The sequence below is a fragment of the Phalacrocorax carbo genome, chromosome 12 (assembly GCF_963921805.1).
Source record: "Phalacrocorax carbo chromosome 12, bPhaCar2.1, whole genome shotgun sequence".
NCBI classification, from domain to species: domain Eukaryota; kingdom Metazoa; phylum Chordata; class Aves; order Suliformes; family Phalacrocoracidae; genus Phalacrocorax; species Phalacrocorax carbo.
In genome coordinates, this window is record NC_087524.1 from 3,756,373 (window position 1) to 3,771,496 (window position 15,124).

The 15,124-nt window shown below is 44.8% G+C and overlaps 1 protein-coding gene across 1 annotated transcript; it reads left to right on the forward strand.

Moving 5' to 3' along the window:
* LOC104041394 (lysosomal acid lipase/cholesteryl ester hydrolase) lies at positions 1 to 13,921 on the forward strand. Its single transcript, XM_064464496.1, has 10 exons — positions 1 to 76; positions 3,813 to 3,951; positions 5,017 to 5,131; positions 6,183 to 6,381; positions 6,982 to 7,091; positions 8,415 to 8,551; positions 9,101 to 9,241; positions 10,689 to 10,760; positions 12,612 to 12,680; positions 13,688 to 13,921. The coding sequence occupies exons 2-10, from the start codon at positions 3,820 to 3,822 to the stop codon at positions 13,919 to 13,921; spliced, it is 1,209 nt and encodes a 402-aa protein (XP_064320566.1). The 5' UTR covers positions 1 to 76; positions 3,813 to 3,819.
* Positions 13,922 to 15,124: the final 1,203 nt, after the last annotated feature.

Consider the following 15,124-nt stretch of genomic DNA (forward strand, 5'->3'; position numbering starts at 1 on the left):
TGCCAGCGAATCAGTCTGCTAGTGGAGACAGAGCAGAACTGCGGCGGAAGGCACACGCAAGGCAGTCAAAGCAGAGGTAAGTTGCTTGTACGTATGTGTTCGTGGTCTTTTTCTCTGTTGCCTGTCTCCACAAAGATGTGCAGCCTTGCTTTTGTGCAGTTCCTTATAAGAATAGACAGCTTTTTGCCTCTCTGATCTATTGCTATGCACAGAAGCGTTTGCTCGCTCGAGTTAGAAGATGAAGTTCGACCTGCACAAAAGGAAGAACAAGAACAACTACTTCATTTTCCTCTAATAGTTTTCCTTAGTCTGAGAACAAGGGAATGAAAGTCCCAGTATTGCACCAGTGTGTGTAAACTGGACCTCCTGCTCTTGCAGTGTAACGCACATGTGTGTTTCGTTAGTGAGTAAGGCAGCAGATTCCCATATGCATTTAGTCATAGTTGTGCCTCTGGTTGGCGTGTGTATGCCTTACAGCTTATATGAAATAATTTTTAGATTGCTTAAAACACAAGGATAGGTGGATGAATTTCTGAAGGGCTTGTATCTTAGTTTCACAAAATCTTAAAATTACCTAAAAACTTTCAAGGACATTTCTCTCTCTGACCTTTTTTCATTCTAAGTATGTTCTTTTATGACAGTTCACCATGCCCAATATTTCTTTATGACTTCATCTCACTAGATAAAAATGTCTGCTCATGTCTCCTAACTGTCTTTATTCCTGAAGTTTAAGGGAGCAGTGGCCTGCCAAGATTCATACTACTTACCCGACTGTATCTGATTTAAAAGACAAATACCTGGAAGTCCATGAGCCATGCCAGCTAAGCCAAGTGATCATAGGGTGCATTGAGAAAAGTTTGCCCTAACAAGGGGAATAATTTAGCCTCTGCATTGCCTCAACTAGTCTTGCTAGTGATTTGAAAACAAGCTGAGGCATTAGCAGAACTTTTTCTTCCCAAATAAGATTCCCTGTGCAGGGAGAGGAAGGCATATTTTACTCCATTAGAAGAGGATAAAACAGCAGAAAGCAAAAAAAGAGTGTTGTGCTGACTCTGTATGTAGTTGTGAGTCTTCCTGTTTTGACAACAAAAGTTAAGAAGTATTTGATATACAAAGGGAATCAAATGGAGTGTGTTTTGATGTAAAGTTTAAAGTTTTGGGTGTTTCCAAACACTACTTCATTCCAACTGCCTGATGATTCACGAGGTTCAACTTCTTTAAATTTGTTCTGTCAAATTTAAAGGTTAAACTGAAGATCAGAATTAATTGAAACACCTTCTCCTACAAGGAAATTGAGAGAGTGCAAAAATCTCTTGGTTACCCCTCCCTCACTCCCACAAATCCTGCTCATCTTCCCCATTACTTGCCAGGGAATACTCTCTTATTTTCTCTTGATCTGTAGCTTTAATTTCCAATTCCAATTAAACTCCATAGAGCAGCATGCCTCGTCACAGCAGATGTCTTATGCTAGATGCAGACTCCAGAAACATGTGGCTGCATGGGAACCTCTGTTCTTCATTAAAAGTTGGATTCTCCATGTCTAGTGGGCCTGGCAATGCCTGGATTCAGAAGGACTTCTTTCCTGAGTCTGCTGAACTTCTTAATGCAAACTATAATACAGTCAGGTCTCCTCTGAAATCCTCTCCCAGACCCTGATGCCCAGCCCTGCGTGCTGTCGCTGCTTTGAAGCTACACGGACACTGACTAGTCGGGTAGCTCACTCTTGCTGACTGCTCAGCTGGTTGCAGGACATACAACAGCCACCTCTGGCCCCAGCAAGGCACTAACCCCTCTGGATAGTCCTCCCCCAGCAAACAGTGCTCAGGAGCTCCTGTGAACCCCATTACCTTACAGGCTTGTGCCTCGGTGCTGAACCGGGCAGATATTTACCAATGACATCAAAAGTTAATTACAGGATGGACAGAAAGGCGAACAAACATAAACACACCGCGGTCATAGAAGCATGCCCTCTTCTTCTGAGGAAACCAAACCTAAAAGAGCAGTAATGTCCCCAGTCATTACTGGTGAGGCAATCTTACAATACGCCTTTATAAGCTGAAGCCTTACATTGCATTACATGTCCCTTTTGTCCCATGGATTCTATTGTTGAACATTCAGGTAGCCTGCCTGATCTTGATGGTCTTTATCCACATGCAGAATGACTGCGGAGAAAACCCTTCACAGCCCTCATTCTCTCCTCACACATGCAGGCACAATATACAAGAACAATTAGATGTATAAGGGCCTTTCCAGAACGTGTAAGCAGAGTCCTGAGCTTCATGGATGAATCCTTTTTATACAGTTCTTCAGACTGGAAAGAAAAATCCTACCCTACTTACTTGCAGCTCTCTTGTAGGCAAGGAGCATTGAACATGCCAGTATTTCTGTTGCTCTCCAAAGAGTTTTAATTCATAGTCCCAGTAACTTTCTGGGACAGAGAACCTGCTTTTCCCTTTCTAGGGAGTGTTTGAGTCAAAATTTGCATGTTGAAAAAACAGACTGGGAAGCTCACAGAGAGCAGTGTTCCCGCACTCGTTTACTGTGTTCTGGAAAATAAAGAATAACACATGGAAGCATATCTACTGTATGTGGAATCAGCATAAACTGGTCCTAGATAGGCTGGACTCTGCAATTTCTGTTCAGAAAAGCTAATTTGGTACCATGAGTCTCAGGGCAAAGGTCTCAGGTCTCAGGGTAAGGTCTCACCTCCCCACAACCAAGACAAGATTTGCAATAAGGACAGACATTTCTATGAGATGAAGGAGTAAGGCCCTTGGCAACATGAAGGCAGTCTCAGGATCCATTGTTCACTGCTCTAAAACCAAATCATTCCGCATTTTCTCAGCTGGTGGCATCCATTGATTTTGAGAGACACAAACTTTGGGCTCAGGAGTAGCAGCAGCAAAAATGCGATTATCTAGGGATAGCAAAGCAGGTTCTTGGAAGAGGTGGGCAGCAAAGGGCACATGAAGAAGCCCGAGGGGATAATAAATGGGGACCTAGATGATTCAGTTTCAGTCTGAAAGACAAGGCTAACTGGGAAGTGACTCATGTGGCTTCGGGGGACACATGGTCACCTTGTTCGCTTCATATTCTTAGAGGAACTGATTTCAAACAGAACTCGAATCTGGTCTGGGGCACAGCACCTGACGGTGGAAGCACAAGCTGGCACTGATCTGGTACAAGCATGTTCCCCTAAGCCCATTACGTCTCTCCCCAGAGCCCCTGAATCACTCCTGGCCCCTCCACAAACCCTCACGAGCCTCACTGACTGATCCCCAACCTCAGCACACCACTGACCAGCACGTAGAAGGGCATTTGATCCCAAACAAAGAGAGGGCGGGGGAAAGAGAGCCCATCCCAAACCTCTCTCACCTGATTCCTGAGGAGACAGGAAACGACAGTGCTTTCTTATCCTTTCACCTCTCCTGCTGGCAGAGGAGTGGAGGCAGATAAAGGAAGACAAGCTGGGTTATGGTCATCTCAGGTACTCATGCTTCTTTGTCAAAATTCTGCTAGACTCATGCCAAGAGCTGGGCCTGTCTACCAGCCACAGCTCCCTTGTCATCTGCAGAGTGCGCAGGCGTATTCTCACAGGGTATCTCCAAGTGTTTTTCTCACCTGTTCTGCAACCCTCCCACTACACGGCGCAAGCTGTGGAGAGTCCCTCCTCACACAGGTACGTCTCCTGGCAGCCACTTGGGGAACAGACCTCGGGCAACCTTCAGGAGACTCTCCGCTTGGGTCTTCCCGTGGAATTCCACACCACTCTCTTCCTATCGCAAACACCCCGCATGTGCTCTTTCACACAGCCCCAAGATGTGGTTCCTCCTCGTGCTGCTCTGCTCCCAAGGAATTGCCTTCTTGGCAGGATTCACAGCACCCTCCACTCTGAATTCAGACAAAAGCCAGAACAGGAAGACTCGCAATCCTGAATGCTTTATGAACGTTGTAAGTAGGGTCGTCTTCTCCCTTTCTTTCCAAATTGCCTCTCCCCGTATCATTACCACCACCCCATCACTAACAGTTTTTGTCAGGAGGCTAAGAAGGGCCCCATCCACATTCCCCATTTTCCTAACCTGCCTTTTCCAAAACCACTGCGTTAGAGTTACTGCTGCAATGAGGGCGAGCTCTGAACGTGCCAGGGTCAGACGTGACTCTTGCACGTTGCATGGGGACACACACGTAGCACTACAATGGAGACTGCTGGCTACAACTTTGAACTCCAAGGCCAGGCAACTCCCCAGCGCAGAAGACTGCAATCCTGGCAAGAGGACAAAGGTCCTTCCAGCACTATGACAGGGAGCACCCACCTAGAAGAAGCCTTGGTGCTCCTATCCAAACAGCCTGAGCTGCCAGAGAGAAGGATTCCTTTGCAGGGGAGGCAAAGGCTGGTTTCGAGTCTCAAGGGAAGCAAAGTCCTCCCCTTCCGTAACAACCTGCTTGCTCAGGACAGTGGCAAGGGATGTTGAACACCTTCTTCAAACTGCAGATTCTCACAACACAGCATAACCCAAGACACTTTGCTCTGAATCACCAGAGATTTCCTCACAGTACATGCAACTTAGGTGTAGGTGGTCTCATGAGTTCCTCAGCGACAAGAGCTCCACCCTTGTTTGCCTTGCCTGCATGGCTTGCCTAACCACACTTTGGCAAGTAAAGATTCATTATGGACCAAAGCCCACAGCTTTTGACGTTGTCTTATACAGATACTGCTGCATGTTTACAGCCTTGCAAAACATGGCAAACTATCTCCCAAAAGGTTAGTCACTCAGTACAGTTCTGCTTGGTCCCATAATATGGAGTCAAACACCAGACAGCTACCACCTAAGCAGGTCTAAGATTTTTGATGCATCTTTTTACAAGACCCATAATATTTATCCTCAGCCATGGTCCCTGTGGTCAGGGGCCTTGCACTGCCATCCCAGAACAGCCCACATCCACACCGCTGAGCTTGGTTACCCTCCAAAACAGGACAACTTGCATGTTAACAAACTCTCCTTTGGCTTCCCACAGAGTGAAATTATCAGATATCATGGATACCCCAGTGAGGAATATCAAGTTACCACGGAGGATGGATACATTCTTGGTGTTTTCAGAATTCCTGCTGGGAGGAACAGCGAAAATACAGGTGTGGCACAATCACAGGATATAAGGAAGTTCTGAGGCCCAACTTTTACATTGTTCCCCATCTTTCCCCTTTGCACGTGCAATGGCATGTTCCACGCCTTTCCATCTCAGTAAGAGCAGGAACGTGGCCTGAACTCATAATCCATCTGAAGCCCACACATTCAGTGTCTCTGTCCTTATTTCAGACATTTCTACTAATTTTGTCACATACCAGGTTTTTTTCTCTCGTGTAGGCTGAGGGAGGGTTTGGTAGACTGGTTTTGCATTAACACCCTAAGTAATATACATTTTAAATAGAAGCCTGACAACAAAGCACCTCAGATTAGGCATATGAATATTAATTCCCATCCTTCTGGAAGACAGAGATATTTTTAAGGAAGACCATTAGAAATCAGGTCATCAGTGAAAAGCAAATGCATTTCATCTGTTTCATCACATTTTCTGAATGGAATAAAAATTTCTGCCTGGAATTCGAGGTACCCTGGATACTGTTACTTTGTTTATTGCTCTTTGTTAGAACTATAGAACCATTTATTTTGGATACCTCCTCCTATTTGGATCTCCTCTTTTGGAGATCATCTGGCCCAGCTTCACTCTCAAAGTAAGGTTAACCAAAGTTAGACCAGGGGCCTCTCGGCCCTGCCCATTTGGTTACTGAATAGACCTAAGGGTAGATATGCTTTTTTGGATGAATTTTGCTTTGTCTTCCGTACACTGTTATGCCTTCAGCAGTTTTCAGCTGTGGGTAGATGGTTACAATATAGGGACCTGTAAGTTGGCTTTCCAGTGCAAGAGGAGGTGGGGACAGGCCTCCTCATTAAATTCTTCATTTGCCAGTCCTGTCATGAAATGGTTATGAAATATCACGAAAGGGTTCCTGCTTGCATGGAACAAATCCTTCAGGTTTTTCAGACCGATATCTATGCATAGTTCTCCTGGGAGCTTCTTGAAGAAGGAAAAATTTAAAATCTCTCACACACTAAACTCTGCACCCCAATCTTAAATACACACTAAGTACTGCTCCAATATAAGAATACTTTCATCTTTTCCAGGGCAAAAGCCTGTAGTCTTCCTACAGCATGCTTTTCTAGGAGATGCTACCCACTGGATTTCTAACCTGCCCAACAACAGCTTGGGCTTCCTCCTCGCAGATGCTGGCTATGATGTCTGGATGGGAAACAGCCGAGGGAACACTTGGTCTTTAAAACACAAGACCCTTAATCCCAGCCAGAAAGAGTTCTGGCAGTTCAGGTACTCTGTAGAGGGAGAATTACTCAAGAGAGAAACTCCAAGGGGACTAGATAGCTTCTGCCTGACGGTTTTTACCTAAACCAGCATCAGAACAAGAGAGTAAAGAACCAGATGAAGGATGCTCACTGCTACAGAGTTGGGAACATTGGCTGGGGAAGAGATTTCAGATGCTGAGAAAAGAAATGGGATGCTGAGGAAAAGGGAGACAGTACTGTGAGAGGGAGAGCAAGAACCTCAACTGGAACAGGCTGAGCAGCCTTGTCCAGAAATCGCTCATCTCTCACAGCTGAATTCATCCAAGAGAGAAACGTGTTTTGTAACCCATGCTAGCAAAAGCACTCATTAAATTCAGTTCCCCAAGGGCTGCAGCTGACAGGCAAAACTGGCACTTCCTCCACAAAGAGCCCAAGGCATCAAGGCAGCCCGGCAGTACAGCCGCATCCCTCCGCCCCCCCTCCCAACGCAAGCAAGAATGCAGGCAAAGCCTGCAACTTTGTCTTTCAGTGGGCTCTGCTTGGTGCAATGAACAAAACTGACGTTCAGTAACTCACACTGTGATAGCCGAATTGTCTGCTAGCTTTTTGTGTTTCTCCCCTGTAGCTTTGATGAAATGGGTAAATATGATATTCCAGCAGAGCTGTACTTCGTCATGAATAAAACTGGACAGAAGGATGTATACTATGTTGGCCACTCTGAAGGCACGACAATAGGTAATGTCAGTACACTCACGGGTCACAGCTATTCTTGTTCCTCTCTGATCAGTAGGTGGGTCTCTCCACCCATGCGCTTGTTTTTCTTGTTTGTGGAGAGCTAGCAAACTCGGAAGTGTCTTCTGAGCTGAGATTTGGAAAACATGCAAAACTTTTCTAAAACCAGCTTTGATTACCCTTAATAAGCAAAGAAACCTAATAGCGGATCCAAATATAGTTCAACTTTTTAAATAATTAGAGACGTAAGTGTGGTTATTTACAGGATACTTCAGGCACTGAGTATTTTTCTTAAATTCTCAGCAACAGAATTTTCATTAAGTCCATCTTTTGTGTTAAGATGTACTATTATTTACCTTGTGAACAGGAAGGAAAAACTAAAAAGATAAAACAGCACGTATAATACATAATTTCAAACAACAGAAGACAAGGAAAAAGCAGCTCAGCATTACTAAGTCATATGACTGAATGGCAATCTTACCATTTAAAGCACAGTTCATGAGTGGCTACAACTGCCCACGTTACTACTTAAAAACATATTGCCAGAGAATGAAAATTGGGAAAGAAAAAACATTTCTAACTTATTTTCTCCTAGCACCAGCCTTTAGCATTAACTCACTTCATGGCCCCTGAATGCAATTAACTTACTTTTAGCATCAGCTGAAGGGCTCTGAAGTTTATGTGTAAGATCCCTGAATAGACATTAATTAGAAACGAGCAACTGCCAATTCTTTAGTGTAAACAACCCATAAACAAGAGAATGAAACATGGGAAAATCATATGTTGTCACAGCTCCAAACCTTTTCTTTCTTTTTCTCTCGTAAGAGTATTTAAAGACCCTCATGGCAAAACAAACTAATCATCTAGGTTTTCTTCAGCTGCCTTTGAGGCATTCAGTTGAAAACACTCAAAGCTCCCAGAATTTAGCTAATTATTCTACAGTTTCATGGAAGCATAAACATACATAGACCTTTAAAGACTATAATCTGGAAAACTCATCTTTTATGAGAGTTTTCTGAAGTTTAGAGGGAATTGATTTTATCACAAAAGCTTCATTGACATATTGCCCACAAAAACTCTTCTGATAAGGCAATGTCCAGACATGCTCTAAACCTCAGGATGAACTTTGCCTCCCAAATAAAATTCATTTCAGGGCTTAGCTTCCACACGTGCCTTAGGTAAAACATGCAGCACAGATAAACATGGACAACAAATAATGGGCTGCAAATCTAGTTTCACTTCTTGTTTGCTACCTACTGCTTATTTATTTAGTTTGTATGTGGGAGATGTCTTCACTAACTCAGGCTCTCTCTTCTGTGTTTGCAGGATTCATAGCATTTTCTACATACCCTGACCTGGCTAAACAGGTGAAAATGTTCTGTGCTCTGGGGCCAGTAACCATGTGCTCACATGCTACAAGCCCTCTGATTAAGATAACAAAAGTTCCTGAATCACTGCTCAGGGTGTGTCATTTTTCATTCTAAGAGGCCCAAGGCTTGACTTACCTTCACAGGGTTCACTTAACCTGAGACGAGGTGTTCCCAAACAGGTGACATGCTCATACTGAGCTTGGGATGAATCAAGTGCTCTTGAAAAATCTGTTCCCAAACCCTGTGGGGAAAACACTGGAAACACAGGGCTTGTATCAGCAGGTCCCAGTGAAGTAGGAGAATTGTGAAACTCTGCCTCATCACAGGACTCTTGCTGTTAACTAATATTTTGCTGCAATAACAGCCATGACAGTCTCTGGGACTTCAGAAGTGAGTGAGCGTTGAGGTCACTACACTAGAAATGGAAGGACAATTTCTTCCAGGATTGATGCCAGTACTATGAAGAAGGAAGGATACGTGATGCGCTATGGGGAAGAAAGTGTTTTAAGGGGTACTGGGAAGGCAAGCTGTTTCAGCAGCCTTTGAATACTGAGTTAGGAGGTTAGGCTACAGGCAACAATCTCCTGCATAAAACACTCCTGTAACGCGACAAAAACCTGTTGTGCTTTTCCCTTCCCTCAGTTAGTACTTGGCTGCAAAGGAGCGATGCACCAAATTGGATTTCTGAAAGGACCGATGACACAGTTATGTACAAGCCTGGATAAGTTTTGTGGCCATGTACTCTGTTACATAGCTGGAGGCAACATAAAAAATCTGAACACAGTAAGTATATGCAAGAACACCTACTCAAAACGAAGGTGATTTTGGAAGTTACGTTTGTGCCCGCTGCCCTTATGTAGTAACTGTCGCACCTGTAAACATGCATAAACGACAACGTAGTGCTCAGCAGACCGAAGGAATGTCAGGACGCTGTGGGGTGCGAACAGTGCCAAACAAGACTAGGGCTAGCGACGGATGGGACGAACAGCTAGGCACAGTCCAATCCCAGAAAGGAAGGACTGAATTCAGTCTGGAGCTATACTGCCCATGTCAATAGATGTGCCCTCTATTGGGGCTAAGCTGGCTAGATGTTGGTTGTACACAGCTGCTCTTTAAAAAGAGCCAATCAGTGATGGAGTCCGACTTCTTCTTGGTAATACAGTTCCCAGTTTCATTCCTCAGTATGCAGACATCAGGGTCCTCTGAACACTGGACTAATTAAAAGACAGGAAAAAGCTCCTTTTCCCACTTTTCAGACTACTACCAGAACTGGGTCCCAAAGAACTAGTGAAAGGGGCATTTTCCCATTTCTGTTATCCTTAGAACTGGGTCCAACAGCTCAATCCACAACATGTAGAGCTACAGAAAGTCCCTGCACTGTGCCTGAGGAGTGCAACACACCTACCGTGGGATTCACAGAGACTGGTGCATCAGTCAGAGGGGACAGGAGAGACAGGAGAGTTGTCCCTATGCTTGCCAACATATGGACACTGTAGTGTGTCTTAAATCCCCTTTACAGTGGCCAAAGTATGCAGAAGCTGGCCTATGTAATGTTTATTACCACAATATCTGGAAAGACTGGGGCCCACTTTCCTCCATCTATAACCACTTGTAAAAGTACATACGGGAAAGCAGAAAGAATCAAAGGTTCAATGCAAAAGCAATTAAAGGCCTTGCAGCCCTTTTGAATTGCAGCGCTAAACCATTAAGGTCTTTCCTGAGTGGGGTTAAGCCACTACTGTGGCTCTCAGGGCAAGATAACAAGTCTGAGGAGGAATCTGCAAGGTGGAATATCTCCCTAACAGAACTATGACACTGCAAACAGAAGAAAAAGCAACCTGTTTTGAAAGCTGGCTTCTTTAGTATTAGGAGTAAAGTGAAGAGAATAAAACAAGTCTTCAAAAGGCTTATATATGCATGGGGGTTTGGTGTCAGGTGAGGAATCTACTTTGAAAGGACTGGAAGGTTTTTCCTGTTGTTGCTGAACCACAGGATCCCACAGTAGTACTATCTTCATGGAACACACTCACTTTCATGGAGAAAGCATGCAATGCATAGTATTAGCCAGCTATTCCTAAGTCTGCTTCTCAATTTTCTGCCTGATATTTGAAGAATATCCTATTAAAACGGGGTTTTAGCACAGCAGCTGTACGTTGCTCAGGTCCTTCACAGCTTTATTCTGTCACAGCACTGCATCCCTGCCTTTATAACACTTCTGCTTTCTCTCCAGAGCCGAATAGACACATACGTAGGACATTCCCCTGCTGGAACATCGGTACAGAACATCATCCATTGGCATCAGGTATAGCTGCGCGCTGACGTACAAACCAACCCTTACGACTGCCTTTGACGCAGCCGACAGCCTCCAGGGAAGCGCGGAGGCGGTGGCTCTGGGAAACCGCCCGTCACAGCACCTCACATGCTGCCGTGAGCCCCTGGCACGTGGGGAGCACTGTTTCCCACGGCTCACCAGAGCATTACCTGAACTGTCCCCTTGGTATCAGGCACTGAGATTTCCCCAGGGCACGTCAGGCCTCTCTGCAGGTTGGGCTCTAATGGCTTCCAGCCTGCATCTTTATTTACGAAGACCTTTGCCTTGAAAAGCTGCGGCGGTGAACACGAGCGCGGTCTGGTCCCTTGGCAGGCAGCAGGAGGATAGTGGAAACTTGAGCAGCCAGGGGATGAGGCAGACCAAGGAGTGACCCAGGGTAAAGCTTTTCTCCCAGAGGGTTAATTGCAGCCTGGATCACCTCCCAAAGCCATTTAATCACACAAACGCGCTTCTGCTGGCGCAATGGCAAAGTGGGGAACTGCCTTATACTACTCCAGTACATGGCAAGCAATGTTGCTCTACAGGGATGTTCCCATCAGCCAGTTTTTTCCAAAACCCTTTTTAGCCATTCTCGCTACTGTCCAGATCCTGGATTCCAGTTCTCTAAAGGTGGGTTTCTACCTATGCACCGGCACATCTGAGATTGTTCTGCTCATGGTCTGAATCCGACCGTGGCAAGACAGTTTTAGCCCAGAAACATCACTGCATCTGTCCAGGTGCACCTGCTGAGCCAGAATATATCTGCATACAGCCAATAGGCAGACCCCTCATTTCTGCAAACACTTAATATGGTCTAGAATATAGATGTGCTCCTGAGGGCATCCGTGAGAAAAATTCTCAGGACTAAGTCTCACAGGATACACCTACCCAGAGCCAGGAAATGGGGACAAACCACTGGGGACAAGCCAGGAAATGGGGACAAACCACTGATAGCCAGGGGCTTTACAGCCTATTTTGCCAGCCTCTAATGAAGTAGCTACAAAGCAAACACAGATACAGCAGGATAGAAGAAAATAGCAAAGGCCCATTTCTAGCACATTCTCAGCTACTTGAACCCTTGAAGTCAAGGTTTTCTAAATTGATAGAGACTGATTTTCTCTCACCCTGTATTACATACAACCACTCACAAATTAAATTACATGTCAGGTGTGTGCAAAAAGTAAAAATAAAATGACAAAAAAAATAAAAAAAGACTCCAAAGAAAAAAAACCAAACAGATGTGTACTTAACACTTCACTCATCAGTCCTTCAGGGCATATGTCAAGCACAGACTCAAGAATGTTGGTGCCTGATGTTCCACCTCAAAACTGCTGTTTGAGTATAATTCATGTATGGCCAAACTCCTGTAAGTACAGAGCTTCTGGACATGCCACCACAATTGGAGCAGAGCAGACCAGGCAAAACTGGCACATGAAAGACAAGAAGCGTAAGGAGAGATCTTGTGTTGCCCTAGACTAGGAATAGCCCTGGCACGTTCTAGACATTCAGATCTTCTTTCCATGTGACAACTGAACCCAACTCTGCATCGTGAACAGGGACCCCGACTTCAGTTAACTGAGGTAGTCAAGCAAAATGTTAATAACAAAACAAACCAAGGGTGGTGGCTGAGGATCAGGAGAGAACGTTAGCAAGGGGAAAGGCGACGAAGCCACTCACCCTACGATCCATCCTCAGTGCCCCTGGAAGCCTGCAACCAGAGGCAGAGGTGGGAGTAATTCACAGCCCGCTGCCTGAGCCTTGGCTTCAGCCACAGGCAGGAAAATGCTGCCTGCGTTCTGCTTCTTGGGCTCTCAACACTTACATTTTCTTTTCTTTTAACAGCTAATATATGCAGGCCAATTTCAAGCTTATGACTATGGCTCCAAGGAAAACATGAAGAAATACAACCAGGTAAGGCAATATGGTTTCCCTGAGAACTCATCCTTGGGTCCTGGCAAAAGTAAGAACAGGAAAATACCCATTTTAGCACCTCAAGTCCTACAGAAAGAGGGAGAGAGTGCTGTGAGATAATGTTTCGCCTGAACCTAACACTGGTAAGTGTAAAAGTCTGTTCACAGACGAGGCAGAGACAGTTCCTTGCAGACAGCTAGCAGCAGTTGGTTTTGCCTCCCCTGCTGACGCAGGGATGTGTCCAATGACATGTCCATTTACCTGCCATTCCCCAAAGGCTACGAGCTACACTCACGTCCTAGGACTGGATGATTATGGAGCTCTTCACTTCCCCGGAAATACTCAAGGTCTGCCTTTCATTTAAGGCAGGAAATGAATTTCACAGCTACGGTGACCTCTCCAACTGGCTGAGAATCATTTCACTTTTAACCAGCACATTTGACTTGCAGTGTTCTGGGCAGGCCGTTTTTCACAGATAAAAAGGCTCCAGGGATATAATCAGTCACTTCTACCCATGCATACCATCTCAGAAATTTTCTAGGTTAAAATCATAAATGGCCAAAATATTTCTTTGCTATTTAAGTCCCAAGCATAACAACTAAAGCCAACAGTTGCACTCCATGCCCCAACAAAACTTAAAGGTCTTACCTCCCTAAATATGCACATGAATAAGCTCCACGGTCCTTGCCTGATAAACACAGACTCTTTTCCTCTGATAAACACAGACGCTCTTTCCGTAGCGCCACCTCTGAAGGGCACAAGCAGGTGTCAAACTGCTGGACAACTCTTAGCCACGCACTAAGGAAAGACACAGGAGTAGGATTCATCTTTCCTTTTCACGGTAGACAGGGAATGGGGTCAGGGCAAGAAACACTATGAGGGTGACCTTCATCCTTATGGTCTTGGTGCAGTGAGTGCAGAAGGGAGAGATGCTTGCACAGAACCCTTTCTCTAGGCACACCTTGTGATATAACAGCATTCGCTCAGCACTCCTCCCTCTCTTACAGTCTACTCCTCCTGCATACAAGATCGAGAAGATAAGCATACCCACTGCTGTTTGGAGCGGTGGACGCGACACATTTGCAGATCCAGAAGACATGGCAAGGCTACTTCCTCGGATTACTAACCTCATCTACCATGAGCATTTTCCTACTTGGGGACACCTCGATTTCATCTGGGGCCTTGATGCAACTGAGAAGATGTATCAGAAAATCATTGAACTAATAACAAAATACCTTTGAAACCACATACGGAGTGTTGATTCGCTCAGTAAAAACCTCCAGAATTTCTATTTGGCACTAAGGGTGATACCTGGGGAAGAGGTAAACACACAGACACACATAATGGATACAAGTATAGGTAGTTTTCCGTACTTGTTTTTTCTTGCTTTCCTCATAGTTTGAGGTTTTCCAGGCTGTTACTGTGACTGCCGTCTTCCTGAGAAGTTTGAGGTGTATAGGAATGAAAGCTGAAAACATGAATATATTTGAGCACACACTGCAGGGATCACTTAATTTGGACAACTTTTATTTCTACAAGACTGATTTTCCTAAGCCTAAACTCTGTTCTTCTCATGTATATCTTACGTACCCCACAGAGGCATTCCTATGCCTGTCTTCCCACAAAGACCCAAAAGTGGGATTTGCTCGTTTCTCTGTTGAAGTACAGCTGAACTTTGTTTAAATTAAATCATTTATCCACTTGACAGAGAACTTGGATATTTTTTTTTCCTTTTTCCATCCTCACATTTACCTATAGTGTCAACACAGACACAAATGTGTCTGGGATCTTCAGACACAAGAAATTGAGCAGGCAATAGATAATTTCCAAACATCAAGGAATCCAACCTCAGAAAAACTCATAGAAGTATTCTCCTGCCCTCCGTGCCTACACATCACCCAAATGTTTGTTCACGCTCTAAACCCTCCAACTTCAAAGACCATGGATTGCAGCTGAGGAATGAGGAGATATAGACCCATCAGGCAAGCTGCACTCCAAGCAATACAGTTTCCACCCCATGAATTATTCTTGACACTGGCAATGAAATTGTTGAAAGCGCTCTGAGCTATCAGCTTTGACTTTTACATAGCTCTGTGTCTTGGCCATTCTTTGATAAAGGAATTTCTACAGCATGGGAAAGCAGTCAGCTATTTTCCCTTCCCAGCCATTAGCCCAAAGAGGCAGAACATCTTTACTATCCATGCAAGTGCCTCACATCTTCTCACCTACAAGTTGATCTGGTAGGTAAGAGCGTCCGTCCCCAGGCTGCACCCAAAGTGTCCATTATTACAGGCTCAGTCAGGGTAGCTTTGTTTCACAGGATGCCTCTGGGTGGGATCTCAAGCTCATATTGCCCAGCCAAGATCCGTCACAGTTGGAGTCAGCATCCAATAGAATATTTAGGCTGAAAAAGATATCTGTGTTCTGCAACACAGGAAAAATAC

Bases quoted from the DNA above. Each gene is read 5' to 3' on its own strand.
- LOC104041394 (XM_064464496.1), top strand. From the start codon at position 3,820: ATGTGGTTCCTCCTCGTGCTGCTCTGCTCCCAAGGAATTGCCTTCTTG. The intron at 9,242-10,688 runs GTAAGTATATGC...CTTTCTCTCCAG, and splicing joins ACATAAAAAATCTGAACACA to AGCCGAATAGACACATACGT. The intron at 12,681-13,687 runs GTAAGGCAATAT...CCTCTCTTACAG, and splicing joins ACATGAAGAAATACAACCAG to TCTACTCCTCCTGCATACAA.